General features: G+C 43.2%; 1 protein-coding gene across 1 annotated transcript in view; it reads left to right on the top strand.

Moving 5' to 3' along the window:
- Nucleotides 1-12,120, top strand: part of TTC9 (tetratricopeptide repeat domain 9) — a 28,693-nt gene extending 16,573 nt beyond the window's left edge. The window contains exon 2 of the mRNA XM_056851636.1: nucleotides 11,909-12,120. Coding sequence (XP_056707614.1) covers nucleotides 11,909-12,120 — 212 coding nt within the window. The remainder of the gene's footprint in view (nucleotides 1-11,908) is intronic.
- Nucleotides 12,121-24,968: the final 12,848 nt, after the last annotated feature.

The raw sequence follows: 24,968 nt of genomic DNA, 5'->3' as shown, positions 1-24,968 counted from the left end.
GGTGGTATAGAGGGGCTTCCGGTCTGATGAATCCCTTGCTGCTAACGTGGCAGGAAACTCTTTTTCACCAGAAAATCAGGAAGAAATTCACCCTCCCCTTCCCTCGAAGTTGCTTCTCATTGGTGGAAATTTTAGTCCATCATCTAAGCGTCCTTCCAACTCTTTGTTTTGATTTAAGCTGATCTGTCTGATAAGGCTCCTGCCGCTAATCCTGATGGAATTTACGAATCAAACTTTCCCGATTGAGATAAGGGAGGAGCAGGGGCACTGGGAATATCTTCATCTACCCCCCAGTTATACGGTGATGCCAGTAAAAAACGAAGGGTTCTTTGTATTCACTTGGGCATCGAGAGGTGAGGTTCTTTTCTTAAAATAGTCCTTATGTTGGTGTTAAGGTGGTGGAGGGTAGAGCCTTGTGCCAAAGCTGCGTTTTGGCGATTCCTTTCCCTAATTGCCCTCGCAGGACCGGCGTCCAGAGCTCTGGGGGGCTTATAAAAGCTCCCTCAGAGTCTTTGGGAGGTCAAACTGCGTTTGCGGGCTGCAGGGAATTCCTGCTGTCCGACCCACTTGCAAGGGTCGGATTGGGGTGCATATATCACCCCTAAATTAGCGCAAACTTGGATTTCTCTCAGGACAGCCTGAGAGAACGTCGTACTCATCCCAGCACACCACCGGAAGTCCAAATGTGGATAGAGGCTTATTGCTGTTCATTGAACATGAGCATGTTCTTCTGAACATGTTTTGAAATGCACACTTTCTCTTTTGTTTCTGGCACAAATCCCAAGCTGCTGTCTCCTTAGATGACTTTCAAAATACAATTTCTCAAGTCTGTGTCATGTGCATGTTCTCTGGGGAAGACAGAGTAACACAACAACCCCAGCCATCCTGGAGCCATGGGCCTGGGATCAACATCTCTCTTTGTGTAAACAAACCACTCCAACCAGCTGCAGCATTAAAGGATCTCCATCTTGGTGGAGTCCTATGTTCTGAAACACAACCGTTATCTAGCTGCCTTCCCTACTTTATTGTTAACCTTGGTGGGTTTTTGTTGTTTTTGTTTTCTACATGCTCGTTATCTGAAATCCCCCATCACTACACAGCCACTTGCATGCCTGTAGATACGGGGGCTGAGCGATGTAGCCCCAACCCACGTATCTTAATATACTAGCTTTGTTCACTTGTTGAGGCTCATACACTGCTCATGCTGTGTCGTGACTGGCTGTTTAGTTACTCAGAATCCACTGGTGTGTCTGGGAGGCGGGAGTAGGAGGCTGTTCGGGCCTTCCATTGATTTCAATGGCAGTATTTTTTTCATATGGCAGAAGCAGCAGGAATAGTCTTCGGGTGAGCAGACTATTCCAATTTAATCCCACTCCTTCCTGCCACAGCTTGACCCTGCCTGATTTTTCATTTGAGTTGGCAATCTGTGATTGGGATAAGGGATAAAACTGGATGTATCATACTGCCAGCAGAGCAGTACAGTTATACTGGCATAAATTTACTATACAGGATAGTATTCCACACTGCTAATGAAAAGCAGTTTAATAGCATCCCTGTGGCTGCAATCCTAAAGACACTTTCCTGTGAGTAAGCCCCGCTGTATAAAATGGGATTTACCTCTGAGGAGATCTGCTTAGAGTTGCTTCTTTTGTCTCATTGCCAATGTAACTCACAGGTAGGATGGGACAGTAAAAGAAATGCTGAATGGAGTAAAGGAGGCCAAAAAGGGATGCCTTATTAAACACAGCACATAATCTGTAAGTGCTCATTGCCAAAAGTGATCATGGATTGCAGGAACTGTAATAGGATAAGAATAATTACGGTATATCATCAATATTATTAATGATAGTATTCTCTATCATTAAAAAAAGAATTGATATAAATGTAAATTCTCTGTTCCTTAAAGAAAACCAGAAATAAATTATGGGCACAGTCAACTGGGTAGGTCTCCTGAGTAAGCCCCACTGAAATGCATAGTTGCTTTGCAAGACACTGTAGCCTTAAATTGATTGGACAGAGAGAGAATACAAATTTAGATGACCAGCTTCATCTATTATGTAGCCTCTTTTGTAACCCCCAAGCAGTGGAATCCCCAATGAGGAATGTCCCATCTAGGGTTGCCAGGTTTCCCGCTGTGGTAGGAAATCTCCCACCTGCAATCCTTGTTGCCCACTACCAGTCCAGGCAGCAGCAGGAGAAAACTTTTTTTTAATGCCAGAGTCATGCACGGTGTGACATCACATCCAGGGAAAACCTGGAAGTGACATCACATCACTGTGGGAATTACTAGAAACTCTGGTGATTCTTAGAGCAACATACTGTTACTTACAGGTTCTCCTGAAAGGGATGCCATGGTGCACTCCCCACAGGCACCTCCCCCATGTTCTTGCCCCCAGGCTCCTGCTGGTTACCAGGCCAATCTAACCAATGAAGGGTTTCATAGCTGCCACACATTTGCAAACAACATCACTACAGCTTGTCCAAAATATGGTGACCATTGAGTCTATGACATTTTGGACCTGTACAGAGAAACCAGCCATATGTATATTTTAAAATGCATGTTCCTGAATTCATTCATGTCCAAAGCAGATAGATCACTGAAAAGGACAACAGGTTGCTGGCAATAATGGGTCTCTCTCCCTCAACCCCATATGCTGGAAAGTTTTAAGCAGCCTTTCCACTTGAAGTGTCCTTCGGAGAAAGGAGCACTGTAGTCTTGTGATGGCTCTGTGAAAATATGTTTATGCATTTGTGTGTTTGGAAAGCAGCATTCATCACAGCAACTGTAATGCTATTCCCAAGACAAAATCAGTGTGGGTCCCTGGAGTCAAACAAGCGAAGAACACACCAGAATGTTCCTGCCAAGCACCTACTTCTAAGCCACTGTATATCTCCTGTGAGGCTCACATTTACAGTAATTATTCTTGATTTCCAGAACATCCTTATAGGGATGGTCAGAGGCCAGAGTTTGGAGCTTTCCTTGCTTCGATGAGATGGTAAATTATCTTGAAATTATTCCCCTGGTTGCTGAGGCCCACTTTTGATGGCTTAAGGGTCTGAGAAGTAGTTCCTTTCCACCAGGGTGGTGTGAGGAGGTGATGAGCTGGGGGTCCTCTCTAAGTGCTGCAGTGCCCTCTAGAGTTCCACTCCTCAATGCTGGTGGATCCAGCTTGAGGGAAGAGTTTTAGTCCCTGCCATTTACCTTCATATTGGCTGTCCTCCAAGCTGGCATCTCTTAGCTGTCAGAGGCCATTCAGCCACCCAACTCTTCCTTGGCTGTCTGAGCTCCCTGAACCAGGGGTCCACAGCCTCATCGGGGTACCCCAGCTCTGGCATCTGGTTGCCTCCTGCTTGGAGATGACTGGGTAGGCTCTCCCTCGCTCCTTTGGAGGGGTGTGGTAATTTTTCCAGGGCCGTTTTCCCCCCTCCCCCATCTGCCCCTGTTCCCGCTATTCATGACAGTCTAATCTAGCAATAGCAACAGTGCCTAGGGTTTATTTGAGGAATGTGGCAAACCTTCTCTCACATCCAGGGGTGAGAGTAAGCTGGTATAGGGTAGGGTTGCCAGGTCCCTCTTCGCCACCGGCAGGAGGTTTCGGGGGCAGAGCCTGAGGAACGTGGGGTTTGGGGAGGGACTTCAATGCCATAGAGTCCAATTGCCAAAGCGGCCATTTTCTCCAAGTGAACTGCTCTCTATCGGCTGGAGATCAGTTGTAATAGCGGGAGATCTCCAGCTAGTACCTGGAGGATGGCAACCCTAGTATAGGCTGATACGGAGTACCAGTAAGAAAGTGACCAAAGTGGTATTTCTCATCTTCCACTTCATGCCGCCGCACAAACCAGTAAGAAACGTGTCCCTTTTACCTTGTAGGGTAAGCCCTGAGCAATTGTACTGTAGAACTGCTTAAATCAAATTCACACCCGTTAAAAGGACAACTCCTACTTATATGGCTTACATTGTATCATTTTTCTAAGATCTGTCTTAAAATCTTAATAGCTGTCATTCCACTCGGGGGGATCTTAGCACTCTGAACAGTCTTAAGAAACAACTTGGAGTGTTTTATAATATAATATTGAAGTTTAGTCCTCTTTGATAGCAATCCTTTGTTGGCACCAATTTAAAAAACGATCCAGCTGTTTTAAATGATCTTTTCCCAGAAGATTTAAAGCACAACCTGTGAGCAGGGCTGTGTACATTCTTTGCTAGAAAGAATATAATAATTTTACACCATACTAGCTGAAGAAAACTTGAATCCAGTGCCCTCATTAAATACCATGAATTCAGCATGTATTCCAATTTAGAAAAACAAGGCACAAATACATTAGTCCCAACTGCAGGCCCACAGGACCATTTCAGGACAAGAAAATGGCACGGGGGGAAATACTTAAAGCCCTGCATCTGATATTACAATTCGGGGTCCTGTGTTCCTGGTATTTAAAAATAACTAAATTCTTGGGGGTTCAATACACAGAACTCCCAGTTTCTCGTCTTGTTGGCTTACTAAATAGAACTCTTTGAAAATGTACCATTGGCTGCCTGGACCATTAAGAGAAATTATGGCTTTTTTAAACTAGATGTGGGGTAATGGAGCTCTGTGATTCTCCACTGCAGCCAGAGTGAGTACAGAGAGGACTGCTTTTCTAGGGCATATATTTAACCACCTCCGTTCACAGTTCTATTGTTGTTGGTGAATATAGCAAGGACTACATTCCTTTTTAAAGCATTTTCAAAACTCAAGCTCTACTTCAAAGTATTTTTCAGGAATGAAAGTGTTACCCAAATGATTTATGGCTATGCTCAAATGAGATTATTTCAACAATACCCTCAGGATGCTTCACAGCATTTCCAAAGCTAGCCACACACACACACACACATCTTTCATTAAGGGTCCTTTTTCATTTCACAGCACAATATATTAGGGAATTTATTGGGAAAACGTATTGCAAACAACAGGGATGGTTTCAAATAAGTGCCTACATCTACAACCATTAGTACTGTACTGTTTGGATATGTGGAAAGGAACCTGCCAAACAGGCAAGAACTGCCCAACCAAAAAAAAGTCAGCTGCCTGCTTGCAACTGCCAAGCCAAACCACCCTGGTGTTCAAGCATCCCTACCTCTTTGGGACTTTGGGGCACCTGGAGTTAGTCCTGTCATGCCTTGTATGATGCCGGTAACAAACTCTCAGTCCTCCGGGGGGTTCCCTCCTGAATCACTGAATTTTTAAAAGAGCCTATTTCATCTACTGAAGTGGACCCTGAAGATGTATTTGGGGAGTAGGTGGGACTTCCTTTGCAAAATAATATTAAAGACTGGATCAGTGTATAAACTGAATTCAGAAAGAAGGTCCATGAATCACGCAGTTGCCTCTGGAGGTTTGTAATAAGGAAAAGGAGGGACACAAACTCTTTTGCTTGGAAAGACCAATAGGGAAGGAAAAGTTGGGGTTCAGCTGGGCAAAGAAACTTTCCCTGTTGGTGAAAAAACTTGCAAAAAGGAAAGGGCAGCTCTGGAATGCAAGAAGAACTTCAGGATCCCCAATTCAGCTGGCTTGACAAAATGTATTGATTTTGAAAGATAAAAGCTAGGTCAGAGATTACTGAGATAATTAAAAAAAAACACAGGCAGAGAGAAGAGAATGGTCTCCAGGGCATTTAACCTGCTAGATCAACAAAATAAAAAATGAACAAAAACAGATAGAAGAAAGTTAAGTCAGGCTACAAAGAGGAGGAGGAAGTTGGATTGGGGGGGATAGTCATCAAACTGACATTAGCTGGCTATCACAAAACGCTCATCTACCACTAATTTAGTCACTGATTTACTATTATTTCTGTTTTATAGCTTTTTAACAATGTGGCTAATATCCAAATAAAAAATAAAACTTGGTTAAAAACCAGCAAGCTGAAACTATGGGGAACTAGCTGTGTATATGTCAAAGATGAAGAGCTGTGCATCTTGCCTGTGAAGCTGTGTTTTGACCCATTGTTGTCTTCGCAGATGAGGCCTCTAACCTCTGCTTTCCTGCCTGTCTATAATCTTATACCCCCTTAATGGGATCCCACCCAAAATTCTTGCATTTCTAATGTTTCTGTATGTTTCATTTGAGGAACCTTGTAAGACTGTGAAAAGATAATGTTTTTGATCAAATGGCAGAAACAAGACATTTCTCTTCATTAGATGTGTTTTCTTTAGGAGCCTGAGAGATACCTTTAGAAAAATCCAGTAAATCGTTAAGGGCATTTAATACACTATTAGGCAGATATTGTTTTACAAGGTTGCCATTTTGCTCCTGACTCCAGAAGTTTCTTAAAAAGTGTGACAGATAGTTGAGAATGAAGAAAGCACAATATTCTCTATAGATAACATTTTAGTTTGGGTCACAGCTTTAGAGGCGTATGATCAGAGACTAAAAAAAGTTGGGTATATGTGGAACAGAGTTAAGACTGAATAAAAAGTAAGTATAAGTTTAGAGTGAAGGGAATTTCTTACTTAGGTGGAAAAGAAATATATACAAACAGAGTGAGAACAATCACAAACATGTCCACATCTCAAACAAAAGGGGGGGGGAAGAGGAAGAGACTGAGAAAATATTAAGCAAGTTTAATTTTGAGGGGAAAGGCATTCCTAATTTGGCAGTGAACCTTGCTTTATCTGTCAGTATTTTTAAACCATTTTAACTGGATCCTATCAGAAATCATCCTAGAATCTCTGTCACATTTCTATTTGTTTCATTTGGTAAGGTACACAAAGACAAGTTATTGCAAAACCAATGAGAGAAGAAGAGGAGCTCCCCCCCCCCAATAAACTCTGATTCATGATTTGAGAACTAAAGAGGGATGTCAAATGTGAGGGCAGGAAGTTCTTTGGGAGTGCAGAAGAAGGCTGAACTGCCAGTATAGACGCAGTCACCCACTTTAATGGTGTCAAATAGACATTGGGCCAATTTGGGCTGATCATGTGCCTGTCAACAATACATGCTAAAGTCACCATGGATGAGCTTCTGGCACTCTCTTGCAAACGCTTGAAAAGCTGAGCTTCATTTAGTATGCAGTTATCAGCAAGGAGGCACCTGATAAGCTCGGTCTATGGCAAAACAACTGGAAATTAGCACACATTGACAGAGAATCATAGCTGAAAAGGTCATGAAAATATTCATTCAGCATCCTCCTGCTGTAGGGGATTAGGAACAAGTGACTAGCAGAGCTGGCCTGAGAGCAGATAATGTAATACGGTAGTAGAGAAAACAGACTGTCCATGGGGAGGGAGACTGGAACAAAAGGTTGATCCCAAGGCGCCAGAATCTTAAAGGATTTATAATGCTGCCATAGCATTAATTGATTCCTGCTATAAAGCCTGAATCTCTATGCTCATGCCATCCTACTGCATTTAATGCCACATCGTATTCACACTGAAGGATTTATCTAACATAATTTTAATAAACAGATAGGAAAATTACATGAAATCATCTGCTAATTGGAAAGTGGCATTGATTTTTTTTAATTTCCCCGTTCATCACAGTAAAGCTGCCAAGCAGTAGCATAGTAAACTGAATCTGATTAATGCTACAGATGATCAAGGAAGCAATAAGTAGCATGTTGCTGTTGTTAGAGAGTAGGAAAATCCTCTCTGGTTGCAAGCTTGTGCGGATGAAAAACCTCTTAGATCCCCTGGAGTGTCTTCAGTTCTTAATAATTTGGATAGGCCCTTGTGACGGATAAGGGGTAAACCAGCAGCAAGAGCTGACAGAGCAAGAGTGGCCGGAGCCAGAGAGCTGATACTCTGAGCTCTGAGGGACAGAGAAAGGATTCGAAGTTTGGGACCCAGCCTGGCAGGAGGGCTGTGATAAGATTCGAAGCTTGGGACCAGCCAGAGAAGGCTGTGTTAGATTCAGAGCTGGGTGAGGAGACGAAGAAGAAGCGAGATTATACTCTGTGAACCTGAGGGGTTCTGTGAAAGCCAAAGCTATTGACACACACAACCTGTGGGAGTGACAGGAGTGAGAACTGGGTTAGATGGGGCCCATTCTCAAGTCACAAGGGGAATTAGTCTCTGAGGTAGAGCTATTCCAGTAGCAGGAAGGTGTGGAGGATTACAGCCACTGAGGTGGGGTAGTCGGAGAGAGCTGGGCTGGGGACAGAGATGAGAGTCTGAAGCTGAATGACAGACTGAAAGTCTGAACGTCTGAACAATAGTTCTGTGAGGTAGAACTAAGCTTGAGAACTGAAGAACTGAAAGTAACTTGAGCAAAGGGAACATCTAAGCTATTTCTCTGAAGTAATCTGGTGTGTATCAATCTAACTCTGAGTTTTCCCTCCAAAATATTCTGCCTTTTTCTTGACAACCAATCTCTTTGAGTTCTCTTTAATAAACTTCCCTGTTATCTCTGTTTAAGTTGAAAAGCCTCTTGTCTCCTATTTCTCACTGAGGTAACTACGGGTGTGGGACTGGAGGAGAAGGAGAAAATAATTCTCCTCACAAATATACTCAGGCCCTCAGCATATACGGCCGGGCTGAGTGAGTGGGATATTGAAGTGGTTGGAAGGGGGGTGCGTCATAAATTGGTGTGTCATAAATTGGTATATTTCTGTTGAACACTTGGGTGAGCAATGAAATAGAGAGGCCTATAGGCTTGGAGTGGGGGTGATGTAGCTTTCACATGGGCAGCCTTATACTGGAGTCATTTCACAGAGGTATTTAGCCCAGTTCTATTTAACTTCTTGGACTCAGCAGTTCTCCAGGTAATTTCTTAAAGATGCCACCCCAACTCTCATACCATGGGAATTGAATACAGAAGATGAAAACCATGAGCCAGGATCAACAAGCCAAGATTTAAAAATGTTCAGATGTAGAGACCCAAGCTGTAACTCAAGCCAAATACAAAAGGGATAGGAACCTGCCATGTTCTGGACAGAAACCTATGAAAGGGCTGAGCCCCTGTGTAAAAATATTTTTCCACCTCCACAAATTCATACACATTTTCTTTCTACATTACTCCTCTACACTATTTTGAAAACATCCTAAGGGGAGGGATGAATCTAGACTCTCAACAATACTGGGGAAGCCATTTGGACAATCCAAGGGCTGCTGCTGCTACCACCATTCCTGTTGAAGACATGTAAATATAGAACAGCAGTCTGAAGAACTGTCAAGGGCTCCGGCATGAAAATCACGCTTCAGGAAAAGAGAGGGAGACGGAGAGAGAGAGAATATCTAGGCACATTCATTTCAAGGTCCATTAAAATCAGAAAAAGGAAATCAACATTTGATAAACAGGAGAGAATTATATTGAATGGAGGAATTTTTTTACAGAATGTTTGAAAGTCTTTTGCAAATAGCTGCCAGTTGGTTGCTTTTGAAGTCCACTATGTCTTTTTCTGACAGCACCATCTACCCCTATAGGTTTAATTCCCCTCCCCCATTTCATGAGTCATTTCTTTGTCTAGCTCCCTTCTCTGCGATTTGACTAGTCTAGACAGCAGCGTCCCACTCACTGAACTGGAAGTGCAAAAGAAGTCCTCACAAAAGACCTTTCAAAACTACACAAGGAGTTTTCTGGAAGAGGTTCTTGCCAGTCCTTCCTTTGGACCTCGTCCCTCCTCTCGGTCCCACTGCAGCCGGCTCTGTTGTTTAGAGGAGTGGGAATCTTCTCATGAATCGTCTGCACTGTTTACAAGCCAGAAATGGGATCAATTAGTTTAGCCTGATAGCGAAAATATCCTCAATCTGGAAGCAGATTCTGAAACTGCATCAATCAAGTGCAAACATTTTTTTGCACAACTCAAGTAGCTCCCAAAGAGAGTTATGGCTGTCCTGTTGTGTTTCTCCCCAAAGAGAGTTATGGCTGTCCTGTTGTGTTTCCCAGGGTGCGAGATTAGAAAATTCAGTTGACAGGGGAAATGAATTAATATCCTGCCCTTAGGGAAACTGGTGAATCCCTGCAAGGGTGAGATGCAGTGAAGTTCCCTGGGGATAGGGATTAGAAACTGACTCTCAGCTGATCCCCCTGATAAAATGAGATTCACTTTCTGGCATCCAGTCTGGGAAGCTTCACCTTGTAGAGCTGGGATGCAATGAAGTTTGAAGAGGGGAATCAGAAACCCACTCCCAGCTGATTGGCAGGATCAGCTGAGACTTGGCTACTGATACCACCACACCCACAATCTTTGCTGTGTCCCTGCCTTGTGTGAACAGCAGAGCAGCCCTCTGATAAGTGGTGTCCCTGATTGCGACTGGTGATCAGAATGCAAGCCCAACCAAGGGGGTCAAGCATTCCTACACTCAACACACAAGTGAATTCGTATGGATGCCACCAGGAACTTTATTTTCAGTGTCTAGGTCATAACTGCTGTGAAGACGGGTAAGTATCCCCTCCTAGAACTCGGCAGGGAGAAAAATCCAGAGTTACCTTTGTATTTAGATGCTGTGTTGGCTGTACTGGTCTCCCTGCTTTCATTGCAGAATCTCCCTTTCCATTCTGCCCAGTGTTGAACAAAATTGCTGCTTATTTGCCATGTTTTCCACAAAGAATGGAGCTTGTCATGTTCTGTGGGTACGTGTATTATTTGTACAGTTCTGAGCTACATACTTTGTGCAATTTTGTGGCTTCAGTGTGGTGGAAAGGTGCAATTTTCCCCAAGAACTTAAAAAAAAAATTAAAAAGAGGAAGTAGAAAAGCAAGATCTCTTGCTACATAGCCCTGTAGTGCACGCCATAAAATCTGAACATAGCCCATCCCTCACATAGCCCTTATCCAGTTGCATAAGTAGTCCCTCAATGTTGAACATCACAAGATCCAGGGACTAACAGAAGAGTATCACTCTGCTCAGGATGGCATGAAGTCCGCTGAAGTCAATGGGCCTAGAAGGATGTAACTCCATTTTGGATGGCACTGTGGCTCTCCCTTGTCCTGTTTAGCTTAGCTGGGAATTGACTGATTCATATTTTGTCTACTCAATTAATTTTCCTAGCATCTTCAGGCAACTTGTTGTCTCTTTCCCTAACCTCTTCATTTGCAAGACAGGGATAATAATCGTGACTTGACAACTCATAAGGTATTAATAAATATTTGTGAGAATACATATATGAAACGCTTACCCTCTAAAATGTGGCATATTAGTATTAAAGGAATACACTTGTCAGGGATGCTCTAGGCTGATCCTGCATTAAGCAGGGGGTTGGACTAGATGGCCTGTATGGCCCCTTCCACCTCTATGTTTCTATGAATAAACAGTTGGGTGCAAACAGTTGGGTATCATTAGCGCCACACATCAGCCCTCCATATATTTGCCATGCACTCAGCATCAGAGTAGGCAAGGCTAGTGTGGCTGTTGACTGCGGAAGATTCTTTTGCACTGCTACAGGAGGAAGCAGATGGGATAGTGTATGGCTTTAGGCAAGGTATCCTAGCATGCAGGTGTTCTGGGAACAGACAGAATTAAAAGGATGCCATCAAAAGAGAAATCTGTGCAAGTCAGATATAATGCATGTCTTTTACATTCAGTAATCTCATATTATTAAAAGGGACTTTAAATTAAAAAGTATTCCTGATCTTTTGATGTGCTTTGAAGCTGCCGATCAATTCAGCATTCTGCTTAATGTTTGGTTTCCTTTGTTGGTTCAAAGCCATCTGTCTGTTTTTGGAATTTTTGTTTCCCAGTCCACAAAGAAAAACTTTAATTCCTGTCCCACCTGCAAAACAAAAAAAATCTGCCAATGTATCTTTATTGAAATATCTAAATATAGCCTATTTCTATTGAGAATGAAAAGCAGGATTTGACACTCATGCTAGATGACAGTGCCGTTTTCTGAGTCATCACCTCACCTGGCTCTGCATCTTTCTCACACCGGTAGTGAACGTGGGGGAGGGGAGCAATTCTCTAAACAGTCCCTTTCTTGCTTCTCTTATAGCCTGTCTACTTCAAGCTGAGCTGGTGAATTATGAGCGAGTCAAGGAATATTGTCTGAAAGTACTGAAGAAAGAAGGAGAGAACTTCAAGGCACTCTATCGGTCAGGTGTAGCATTCTACCACCTGGGAGACTACAACAAAGCACTTTACTACTTGAAAGAAGCAAGGTCTCGACAGCCAGCAGGTACTGGTAGTAAGGAAAAGCTATTCTGAGGTGGTCTTTCATAACTCTCTCTTTAAAAGAATGTTTCTGTGCAGGACAGACTCCCCTCTCCTTGTCTTCCGATAGATAGATAGATAGATAGATAGATAGATAGATAGATAGATAGATAGATATAGAGTTGAGGACAAACTTCATATATCTGGTAAAGTGAGCTCTGGTCCATGCAAATGGATGTCCTAATAAATCTCTTCAAAGATACCACAAGATTCCTTTCTGGTTTGACCATAGCAGGCCAATATTGCTTGGAATCGCTTAGCATCCTGCCAGGCTTTCTGCTTCCATCTGTCATATTTGGGCAGCCCTCTGCCTGAAGCTACTTTGTTTGGCTCAAACAGCTGTGCAGCCAGTGGGCTTCTATTCAATCTAGCCTAGCTTAATTAGAGGCTTCCATCTCAGTTTGCTACAGGAAACGCATAGCCTTATGAAAAGGAAAGCCAATTAGAGGGAAGTACAGAATTATCCTCATTTCCCCCCTAAGATCCAGGTTTAGATTCAGGCATGGTCAACATTTCCAGCCACTGCGTATTTATGGGAACTGAAACTTCTACACATTTCAGAGCTTTTATTTAATATCTAGCAATCTGATTTTCTTCCTTTATGAAATGAATAGGAATTTTTAAAAATTGCCTCAAACATCGGATTTTTCAGCAGAATGTTTAGGCACCATAAGTACATACAACTTTATATAGGGAAAACAGAGAGAACTTAACTGGGATTAACAAGCCGTCAGAAAAATACATCCCACTTGGGTTTTTGAATAGCTGCATCTTTTTATTTTAGTAGTAAAAACTAGGCGAGGGTAGCATGGTGTAGCCTCCTCTCATCAGATCTCAGAAGCTAAGCAGGGTCGGTACTTGGAAGGGAGACTACCAAGGAAGGCTCTGCAGAGGAAGGCAGTGGCAAACCACTTCTGTTTCTCACTCGCCTTGAAAGCTTCTTGCTGGCATTGCCATAAGTCGGCTGTGACTTGAGGGCACTTTACACACATAGTAAAAGCTAGAGATTTGGGCAGATGGCTAGAACTTTGAGTAAAAGTCATCAGCACTTTAAATACTTGAACTCTATACTTCTCACATGTAAGGCAATGCGTCACTGGGTTAAGTCCTGATGTGCCATTTAAGGTTGCTTCCACAGGGAGGCTTTGCTCTGGTTTGTTATCCAGGGCCTACAACACAAGAATGTTGATGGGTTAAATCACTGTGCTTGAGTCCCAGTTTACTCACACAGGCCCTTGTAAACAGCAGCTATTGAGCTGTGATCAAAATGTAGCCTCTACTGGTCTGCTCTCTTGCCTCTACTTTTGCATAGTGGAGGGAGTCCAACCTGATTTTTCTCCTGAGGCCCATCCCAGGTTCTGCCCTACCTGGACCAGCCTTAGCTGGGCAAAACTGGCTGCTTGAGCTACAGGTTGCTTCTGTAGGCTTTGTTCAGTATCTCATTGTCACTCGCTACAGCAAGACACCCACTAGAGTCTCCTGGGACTCCTGCCCAGACACTACCATGGTACCAGAATGTTTAAAACCAAATATTGGTAACCTTATCTGTAGCACACACCTGTTGCTATAGGCCATTGCTTCTGAAAACTTTATGAATTCTGAGGACAGACTGAAAAGTAAAACGATAGCTTTTTTTAAAAATGGGAGACCGAGTATTGAGATAAGGCCTTTGGACATTCTGAAGTGCAACATAAATACTAAGTATGATTGGTTCTTGTAGGTTATCCGGGCTGTGTAACCGTGGTCTTGGAATTTTACACAGCCCGGATAACCTACAAGAACCAATGAACTCTGACCGTGAAAGCCTTCGACAATACTAAGTATGATGATTCTGTGGGCCAGTCATACCTTTCCTTGCCTCAGTTCTCCCTTCTGTACAATGATGACATTTATTCTCTTTTGCTGTTTTGTGAGCTCTCATGCTTGAAATGTTATCAGCATGTTCTCTCACATATATTAGTTTAAGAAGAATGCATTAGAACAAGCCATCAGAAAATTACTTTTCTGAACAATGGAATTTCTTAAGTGGCCAGCAGGAATTTACTTCACAGAACGCCTCTCTGTTCTGAAACTCTCCTGCTGGGGAAGCAAATCTCTTAAAGCTATTTATTTTCCTGCCAAAGGCTAACAGAGCTGAAACTAACCTGCCTAGATTGCTTTCCCTTGCCCTTCAACCTCAACTGCAAAACCAGCTGAGAGAAATTTGAAGTAATTGTGCAGCTCCCTCATTAAGGAGGCAATTTAGGAAAGGGCTTGAAGCTTTTAAAAAGTTGTAACTTTTGGTGAACTATACCACTTCACTACGAATTAGACTGTTGGCATGGCTGTAATAGCAGCAAGAAAGGAAGATTTCTGAGCATTTCCTCATTTAGAGGGGCTTACCCATTCCTGTCCAAAGGGATATACCCCCCAACTAAAAGCACCAGCTTCAACAGCTGCTGATCGGGGTTCTGAAAACTATTCCCTCACCCGCATGGATGAGCACTCTCCTTCAGAAGAGCTGCCTTGGAGAGGGGCTGTGGCTCAGTGGTAGAGCATCTGCTTGGCATGCAGAAGGTCTCAGGTTCAATCCCTGGCAATTGCAGTTAAAGGAACCAGGCAAGTAGGTGATGTGAAAGACTTCTGCCTGAGAACCTGGAGAGCCGCTGTCAGTCTGAGTAGACAATACTGACTTGGAAGCTAATTTGCATGGCTATCATAATTTCCTCAGTTTGGAAGGTAATTTGCATGGCTATCATACAAAGTGACCCAGATACGAACACAGTCCCTAGACTCAGAGGCGCCATCCTGGCAGTCAGCTTTTTCTGCCAGTCCTCGGCAACGCTTACCTTCTGATTTCAGCTCAGCTCTCACAAATATCTGGAGGATGGGGGTGACCCCTTTGTAAGGAGAGTGCCTTACATCTATTCTGCAAATTTGGCGACTTTACCTTGAAAAATGCCACCACCACTCCCCAGAACCGCAAAAATAAATTCCATAGACTATAATAGACCCAATTTTGGGGGAGAAACACGGAAATAAAGCCGAATACCAATTTACTAGTATGGGTATTCAGCTTATTTTGGTTCTCCTAGGGAAAAAAAACAGGGCCAATAAACCCAAACCTGACATTTACCAAGGGGAAATTTTTTTGCACACCCCTATCTCTGAGAGAACAGTGGCCTAACCAGGGTAGCGGTTAAGGTGTCAGACTAAGACCTGGGAAACTCAGGTTCAAATCTCCACTTGCACCATGGAAGTTTGCTGGGCGACCTTGGGCCAGTCACAGAGTCTTAGCCCTGACCCTGGCTAGTATTTGGATGCGTGACCTCTAAGGAATACCAGGGTTGTGGCGCGGAGGAAGGAAATGGCAAACCACCTCCAAACATCTCTTGCCTACAGGGTCGCCATAAGGCAGCTGTGACTCGAAGGCAAAAAAAAAAATGGTGAAAGATCTCTCCCCTTTCTCGTCCTTCCTTGTCCCTCTGCTGTTTTCAGCACCCCATTCCAAATGTCATCAACTGATTTTTTTTCTCTTGCTTTCTCTCCCCAATATTACACGCCCATCCCATGTGCTGAATCAGGAGCTGACATTACATTCTTCCAAACCCAATGTCCAAATTTTAAAAGCCCTCATTTTATTATATGGGTCGTGACGAGGAGGCAGGCAATGGCAAGCCATCTCTGAACATCTCTTGCCTTGAAAATCCTATGGGGTCTCCATAAGTCAGCTGTGACTTGACGGCAAAAAAAAAAGAAATAGAAAAGTGGCTGTCTTGTGTCAATAATGAAAATAGAAAAACCAGGTACCCCACAGACAAGGGCCTCTTCTGGCAGGGAAACAAATGACTTTGCAATGAAAATAAATCTAACAATGGCTTGATGGTAGGGTTGCCAGGTCCCTCTTCCCCACCGGTGGGAAGTTTTTGGGGCGGAGCCTGAGGAGGGTGGGGTTTGGGGAGGGGAGGGACTTCAATGCTATGAGTCCAATTGCCAAAGCTGCCATTTTCTCCAGGTTAACTGATCTCTATCGGCTGGAGATCAGTTGAATTAGCAGGAGAACTCCAGCCACCACCTGGAGGCTGGCAACCCTACTTGATGGGGACTGACCATAAAATAGTGAGGGCAGTTGAGAGTCAGTTAAAAGGAAGAAAAAATGTCAGGGAGATGAGGAAACTGGTCGTGAGGCTGGAGTCAGCCCTAAGAACTTAATCCTGGAGATGAGACTTAAGCAGGGAGGAGAAATTCCAAAATCATTCATTTCCCCCGTTTCTTGCAGAGCCCCAGCTTGTACAACAAAAGGGGACCTGCATGCCTAGGTGCAGAAGTGTCACTTGAGCCGATCCTGTTTGTCACCATCAGCAGCACTGACCATTACTATCAACTGGTGTTACTTCTGTGTTGCAATTTAGACCAGCAAACCCTCTTGTGCAGTCATACCCTGATCCAAGTTCTTATCGGAAACTCGGTGTAATATTGCGGAGTAGTTCTGAAAGCCAAACATGCAGAAGAGGAACAAAGTGATGGGTGTTGAGTCGCAGCGGTATAGGTTTCGGCGGAATGCCAAATTGTATGAAGCTGTAAGAGGAGATGAGAAAATAAAATAACATTGCCAAGGGAGACTGCGGAACCCCCATTGACTAATGGGGCAGCAAAATTGCTACCTAAATAGATGTCAGGAATTGTTTTAAGTGGAGAATTTCTTCCCAAAGGGATTGGGTTGGGGAAGGGGAGAGTAGTTGGCCCCTGAGCTGTTGGCTGATTTGATCTATAGCTGATGACTGCATTCCTGATGAAGTCTAAGAGACTCTGTGTTAAGACTTGTCTGAGAAATTTCTAGGTAGGCACTGAAACTGTCGCGTGACATAAACTCGACTCAATCCTGTTCTGCCTCCCAGCTCTTGAAACAGGAATGTATCTGAGAAATTATTCATGTGGATAAATCTACACACTGGGTCACTGGTTCCCTTTTCTCACTGCGCAGAAGAGAAATCTCATCTCCCAGTGGCAAATGATGTATGGAACTCTAACCCAACACACGCACTCACACCTCTTCACTCTCCATTTTAGGTATTCAGCCGCTGCAAGTTTGAGCATGTGTGATTTCCTAGCACATCTATAATTATCACTTACTACATTCACTGGGCACCCATTCAAGGTGTCAAATGTGCGCCACGAAGAAGCTCACAAAAGATACAGTGTATGCAAGAAAGGAAGGGATTATTTTCGTGAATAAGAGGAGCCTTAAACCTAAGCAGAAGCAGGACAATGTGTCATGATTGAGACGTATGTCATACAAAATGCAGTGTGTTTGAAACTGGAGTTACAGATCCAGCTTTGTGTCTTTGAAATGGTGTCAATTAAACACACAGCTCATGATGTGTACTATTACAGGCAGGTTTTCCTAACTGGACAGAAAATTACCTTTTCTTCTTGCCCCTGGGAGCACTGGATTAATTGAAGGAGCGGTTGAGAGCTTTCAAACTGAGGACTAAGCTAGCTGTCATGGCATCCTTGCGGCCACCTTGAGGAAGTCCTCCCATTTTAAAGTAATTTAAAAATGCCATGAGGGCCTGATCCTGTTCAGGCCTGCTGGGCAGTGCTCTGGTCCCTCCCCCATATTTTCAAGTGCTAAAAGAGTCATTTGTGTTTATTTATTATTTCAACTTACTACCCCGCTCTCCCCGGTCGAGAGGCATGTGGGGCATTTGCTAAAGCGTGGGGGTGGTAAGAGCATCTCTGCCCACTGTGGGCCCTCACAGCATTTTTAAATGACTGTAAAATGATGGCAACCACAAAGATGCCATCACGTCTAGTTTGGCTCTGAGAATGTCCATCTGTATGAACAGGGATTGCCAAAATCCAGGTAGTAAACAAACGTTAGCGTGCTGTACAGTTAATTAGCAAACCAAAACAGCAACAATTGCAAAAAATTAAAGTCTCCTTTCAATAGTGTTATTAAAGTTTCATATACACCATAATGTATATGAAACTTTAATAACACTATTGAAAGGAGACTTTAATTTTTTGCAATTGTTGCTGTTTTGGTTTGCTAAAATCCAGGCAGTAGCTGGAGATCGCCTGCTATTACAACTGATCTCCAGCTGATAGAGATCAGTTCACCTGAAGAAAATGGCTGCTTTGGCAATTAGATGCTATGGCATTGAAGTCCATCCCCGCTCCAAACCCCGCCCTCCTCAGGCTCCACCCCAAAACCTCCCACTGGTGGAGAAGATGGACATGGCAACCCTACCTATGAATGCACAATGACAACATAAAGGTGCCTTATGGCTTCTTAACAGCTAAAATATTTACTGTGATATAAGCCTCTATGGAATAGAGTCATCTGGTGAAGTGGGCTATAGTCCACCGAAGCATATGCCACAATAAATCTGTTACTCTTTAAGGTCCCACAATATTATTATTATTATTAATTTGTGTTGTTTAGACTCCTTTCTCCCCGATAGGAACCAAAAGCAGTTTACATCATTCTGCTCTCCTCCTTTTTTCCCCTTACAATCATCCTGCGAGGTAGGTTAGGCTGAGAGGCCTGTGCAAAGCTGGTAATAGGCCCAGGCCAGATGGGAAATGTAGGCCCCATTTCAAACTGTTCATAAAGTATTTTTGTAATCAGTGCTAAATACATATGATTTATGTATGGGCACATACATGTACATGTAGTGTATATGATGTACTTACAAATAACAGAACAGCATAAAGAACTAGAACACTTTGTAAAAAAAAGGTAATGGCAGGCAGCTTTAGTCAAGATGTATATAAGACAATAAGAAGCAGTAAATATATTAGTACCTTCATGTTTATTCTGTATTCAGAATTTCAGATCAGAAATGGTCATCACTTCTTCATATTCAGAAATGCTTTATCTTTTTTTCTTTGGGCAAATTCATCAATCAGAAAAATCAAGCAACTTTGCCTTGTCACTGTTGAGTTTCAAATTTCTAATCTTTCTCTGCCACAGAACAGTGCAGTGTTGTCCTTTTTCCACCAAGGAATTTAAGATTCACATGAAAGTATTCAGCTGCCCAATATTTCCATGATGTATACATGGGAATCTCAGGGGAAAGATAATTGTCTGTAATCAATGTAGCTATTTATTTACTATCCCACTTTTCTTCAAGGACTCCATAACACTTATATATATATATGGCTTGCAGACCATACTAGCTGCATATCAGTGGTTGTATGGCATCTCATGTTTTCTGGCTGGTAAAACTGCAACATTTTACTTAATACCTCCACTCCCCTGCCAAAAGCCACTCGGGGCATTTACTTAAAACCAGTAACACAAAATGTAGCCATGCCATATTAAAAATAATCACCCCTCCCTCAGATTTTTGAAGGAAAGATAGGAGGGAGAGAAAGAGACAGACAGATTGATAATGAATAACCACTTTAAGAAATGAGGCAAAATGGTAGTGGAGGATACATTAAGGAGAACCAACACTGGAGCCTGTAAAAGTATACAAAAATAGAGAAGTCATCTGATGATTTAAAAAGGTTAGGAAGGGAGTCATACATCTCCAGTAGGAGGCAAGATGGTCTTTATGGGTTCCCAACGTTATCAATATTTAAAGAATCTACAATAGGAAAAACTCTGTTAGCTTCACCGATTTCCCCATTTTCAGTACAGGTAATATCACATTTTGATCTAGATAATCTCCCTGCCTAATTCCCATGTATAGGCAAGCAACCCTGCTCCAACCCCAGAAGCAGTCTGAAACCTATGTGGGAATTAGGCAGGGAAATGATCTAGATCCAAGGCCTGTTTTGTCCCCACACACCGTTGCATCCAGCAGGTCACGCTACAGATCAACCAATAAAATGTCACATCCCTCATAAGAGAGATGAACATCACTGTCAATTAAGGTGTAGCAAGAAATGCTTTATTCAGGGTTGCAGGATAATAGACGTCTCATCTGACATCCCTACTTCAGGTTCAACTTTCTGTGGGACCTATTAATGGGATTGGGGACGTCCTTCCAAACCCCCCTGTTTTAACATTTAAATCCTTTTGCTGTGGGAACTTGTTCTAGCAAAAGCCAAAATTCCTCACTGCTTTAAGAAGTAGTAAAAAGAACTGGAGACCACAAGTATCTCTTTGTAGGGATGCCAGCCTGGAATTACAGCTCACTGCCAGACTAAAGAGATCAGTTCTCCTGGAAAAAAATGGCTGCTTTGGAGAGTAGACTCTATGGCATTGTACCCCACTGAGGTCCCTGTCCTCTGCAGGATCCATCCCCAAATCTCCAGGAGTTTCCCAACCTGGATCTGGTAACCCTGCCCCCCATCCCCTGCTGATGGTCAGGGGGGACCTGGTAACCCTACTTCAATGCCACCATTTAATATTTTAATTGACAAAAGTAAAAAGTGAGAAAATGAAAGCCTTGCTATTCCCATGCCAATTTTCACAGAAGGGTAAAGATCAGAGGTGGGAAAATGGCACCCTTCTGGAATGGTCTGGTCAAACCCATAGAGGTCCTGGGGGTGATCAGCTGGTGAAGGTGCCCAGAGCAGGCCTCAAATGTAAATAGGGACTGCACTTGCATGCTGTCAATACTATGTCTGTTTCTATGGTTATTCCTAATGAATTAACGTATTATTTACAGTCAGCCAGCTTTATATTAGAGTAAGGGTCATTACATATCTTAATGAGAAATGTCATTAAATATATAGTTTCTCTATATACTTAACATGGTAAGTATGATCCCAGCATGCAAATTAGCTGTTATGATACTTCCTTCCATCCTAGAGATAAAGTTCACAGCTTTCCTCAGAGTTTGGTACTCCAGAGGTCTACCAAAACTACTGGAATTTTATAGTGTGTGTGTGTGTGTGTGTGTGTGTGTGTGTGTGTGTGTGTGTTTTAAAATCCACAGAAATCCTGCCTAGGCACACTGAGATTCAGAGAGCTCATCCCAGCCCCTCCCCCACTCCAAAAACCTTGGGAATTAAGAGGAGATAAAGTCAATGATTCAGCTTATGCTGAAGTCTTCAGTCACCAGTCTGCCAGCGTGGTGTAGTGGTTAAGAGCGGTGGTTTGGAGCAGTGGACTGTAATCTGGAGAACCGGGTTTGATTCCCCACTCCTCCACATGCGTGGCGGATGCTAATCTGGTGAACTGGGTTGGTTCCCCCACTTCTACATATGAAGCCAGCTGGGTGACCTTGGGCTAGTCACAGCTCTCTCAGCCTCACCTACCTCACAGGGTGTCTGTTGTGGAGACGGGAAGGGAAGGCGATTGTAGGCTGGTTTGATTCTTCCTTAAGAGCAAATCAGCATATACAAACCAACTCTTCTTCGTCTTCCCCTCCCCTTCTTAAGTGCTGGTGGTCTTCAGACTAACAGCGCAGTCCTAAGCAGAGTTATACCATTCTAAGCTCATTGGTCTACAAAGTTGTAACTCTTCTTAGGATTGGTTAGGTCTGGTCAAACTAACTTTTAAGATTATCACCCCTACCCCAGGCTGCTCTTACCCTTGGAAATTACAAAAAAAGAGAGAGGCTAGTAACAGTGGAATGGTGGTGCTGCTAAATCACAAAATTATACAAGGGAGGAAGAATTAAACTTCCTTTCCTCCCATATGGCCTCAGTTCGAATCAGAGCCCCATACAGTTGTGATTTTTATTTCAGAAACGCTGGGAAGACTCAATCATGAATCTCCCAGTAGTTACGTTCCATGAAGTAGCCTCTGTTACATGTCAAGGAATGCTTGGGTGGACTTTTTGGATCATGCAGGGTTGGCACTTTTGACTGCGAAAAGGCTTTCCTATGAAGAATTTGACTAGTCTCCCTAAAACAAAATTCTCCATGGATCACTAATAGGATATCAGTTTTCATATTTCTCAGAAAATGGATCCTCTCGTACTTCAGTAATGAAAAACTACCCACCCTGTCTCTGCATATTATGTTCGAGGGCGCAGCGTTCTGCCTTGTCATTTATATAGCTTCATAACTGATGGGGCATTTCAAAGTTGTGTAGCAAGGTTCTTGGTGAATAATGATCAGAAAGATTTACTAATATAGCATATTGGGAGAAAACAAGAATGCGGGTAGGGGAGGAAGTGTACCAGGTCATCATCACCAAGATGAAAATAATGTAATTTTGCTCCTTCTCAGGAGGTACATTCTAAAATATGTGAACAGCCTTGTTAGTGCAGACCAAGGATCTATCTAGTCCAGCATCCTGTTCCCAACAATGGCCAGCAAGATGCTTCCTGAAAGCCCCAAATGAAGAGCAACTGTCCTTCTCCATTGTATATCCCTGACATTTGGTATTCAGAGTTTCACTGCGTACAAACCAGAGGGTGCCACTTAGATATAATTATTAATAGGCACTGACAAGCTAAGCAACCTGCAACGACTCCTGGGGGAGGGAAAATCCCATTCTTCCTCCCCAGCAGTCTCACTGATTCTGTATTCCCTCTTGCCTTCCTGTTGATATCTGTGCTGCTTCCCTGTCCCTTCCCTGTCGTCTCCCATTCTCCTACACACAGCTTACCACTTGGCCCATTTGCTACCTCCACTCCCTGTAACACCTGCATCAATTTCCTTCCTCCCCATTGCCTTGCCCCATTTTCCCATCCTCCACATGCTGTTGCTGATCCGTTTCCTTCCTTGGCTCTGTTGTGTCCTATATCCCCCTTCCCCACCGTGCTGTTGTCCAATACCATTGCTTTAGTGTCAGCTGCCAAATGTTTCCAAAACTATTTGCTTCTGTTTGTTTGCTATGTGGAAACATTGCTGTTACTTTTAGGGAGTTAAAAAAGGCTTTGACAAGTTGACATATTTTCCTGCAAACCTGGGATTTCCCAGTATACAGAAAACCTGCATCCTAGCCCTTGGTAGATTCATTGGCCATTTATGCAGGGTCGATTATGATGCTTGCTCAAAGCTGCATTTTAAAATCCGCCCTTTAAAATGACTATTCATGGTCCCGATGCAAGAGGAGAAAGTCAAATAAATTCCACCACCCCCACTCGCCTGCTCCTTCATGCCTTTGTTTGCATAGCCATTAGCAATGGTCGTTTGCATAGCTAAATGGAGCTGTGATTTTTCATGGTTCTTTCAGTAAGTGCTTGGATTCGGGGGCGGAGCAAGTACAAAAGGTTGCGTTAAGGGGGCTCTTAAGAAATGTGAAGCTGGTATGTGCCAGCTTCTCAGTGAAGAAATTAAAAAAATATGCGGGGCACTTCAGCCAGGAACCCGCTGCGAATTACCAAGCATAAACTGCCATTGTGTTGAATTTTTTGGCCGCATAGCAGGGTCACCCATGATTCACCTAGCCTTCAGGAAAGATGGGTCTAGAGCAGCACTTCTTTCTGAAGTGAGCATCTGTGGTCACATTTCTCCCTGTATTTACATATAAAACTCAGGTCTGGTTTTGTCACACCATGATGTGACCAAGAAACAGAGCTCCTGGCAGGGCGATGCTGACTATTGCAGGCTGAATTCTCAGTGACTCCAATAAAATAACAGGAGACACAGCTGCAAATTGGAGACATGCTTCTTGCAGTGTTCTCAGCAGTCCCGGTGATATAAGGACATCATTAGAAGATCCTAGTATCACTAGCATTTCTCTAGTTAGCAAATATAGAATAATCAAAGAATATGCAAAGCCTTCTAAAGGTACCGCGCCGCAAAAGGGTCAGAATAACAGCGGCCTATCTCCACAAGTTCTTTGCTGTGGCTCCTACTTCGAAGAATGGGCTGCCTGAAGAGGTCAGGAAGGTTCCTGCATTTCTGTCATTCCACAGAATGTGTAAAACAGGATTGTTCAAGAGGGCATTTTTTATAAAGTGAATAAAGTTGTTGCTAACATCAGTGAAATTGTTTAGGGCAATCTTCTTTGATTAAATTATGCTGTATATTGCATTGTTTTCTAATTCTGTAACATGCATCATTACATTGTAGATATGTTCTCCAGTCTAATATCTTCTGCCTTGTGGTATGCATTAAAATACTGTATAAGGAGCCCCATGGTGCAGAGTTGTAAGGTGCAGTACTGCAGTCAAAGCTCTGCTAAAACCTGAGTTTAATCTCTACGGAAGTCTGTTTCAGGTAGCCGGCTCAAGGTTGACTCATCCTTCCATCCTTCCAAGGTTGGTAAAATGAGTACCCAGCTTGCTGGGGGGTAAGTGTAGATGACTGGGGAAAGTAATGACAAACCACCCCATAAACATAGTCTGGCTAGTAAATGTCATGATGTGACATCACCCCATGGGTCAGTAATGACCCGGTGCTTGCACAGGGGATTACCTTTACGTAAAACATAGCATAATGTAATATTTTCTTATTTCATTTACATTTACTATGGATACTTGTATGTTTTTGGTGCAGTGTTTTTAGTTGTAATCCACCTTGAATCGAAACGAGACTATAAATGAAGCAAATACAACTAAAATAAGTAGTGATGCATACAGCTGCTTGTACATTTCAAGTAGGCAGTTGTACTGTTCACACCTATTTTCATTATCTTTCCCCTGCAGATACCAACGTTGTACGGTACATCCAGCTGACAGAGATGAAACTCAGCAGATGTTCTCAGAGGGAGAAAGAGGCCTTGTGAGGGGAAACCCAGATCTGTGGCACTCCTTGACTGGACACACCCTCCCTTAAAATGCCCACTGGGTAGATCTTGCCCATTTGCTCCACCTCAGCTGACAGTTTCTCTTCCTTCTCCTTTACTTTTGATCTGAGCTCAAGCATTTTTTCTTTCGTTGTTTTTAAAAGAAGAGACTCCACCTTTGGATCTCACTTTGGCTGTTTGCTGGCATCATGTTAAAATCCCAGCCCTCTTAGCACAATTGCTACAGGCAGTCAGGTTCTGGGGCTTTGTATGAGGG

This window comes from Euleptes europaea, chromosome 6 (assembly GCF_029931775.1).
Source record: "Euleptes europaea isolate rEulEur1 chromosome 6, rEulEur1.hap1, whole genome shotgun sequence".
NCBI classification, from domain to species: domain Eukaryota; kingdom Metazoa; phylum Chordata; class Lepidosauria; order Squamata; family Sphaerodactylidae; genus Euleptes; species Euleptes europaea.
Note: the sequence above shows the minus strand (reverse complement) of the source record. Positions and strands in the feature narration are given on the sequence as shown.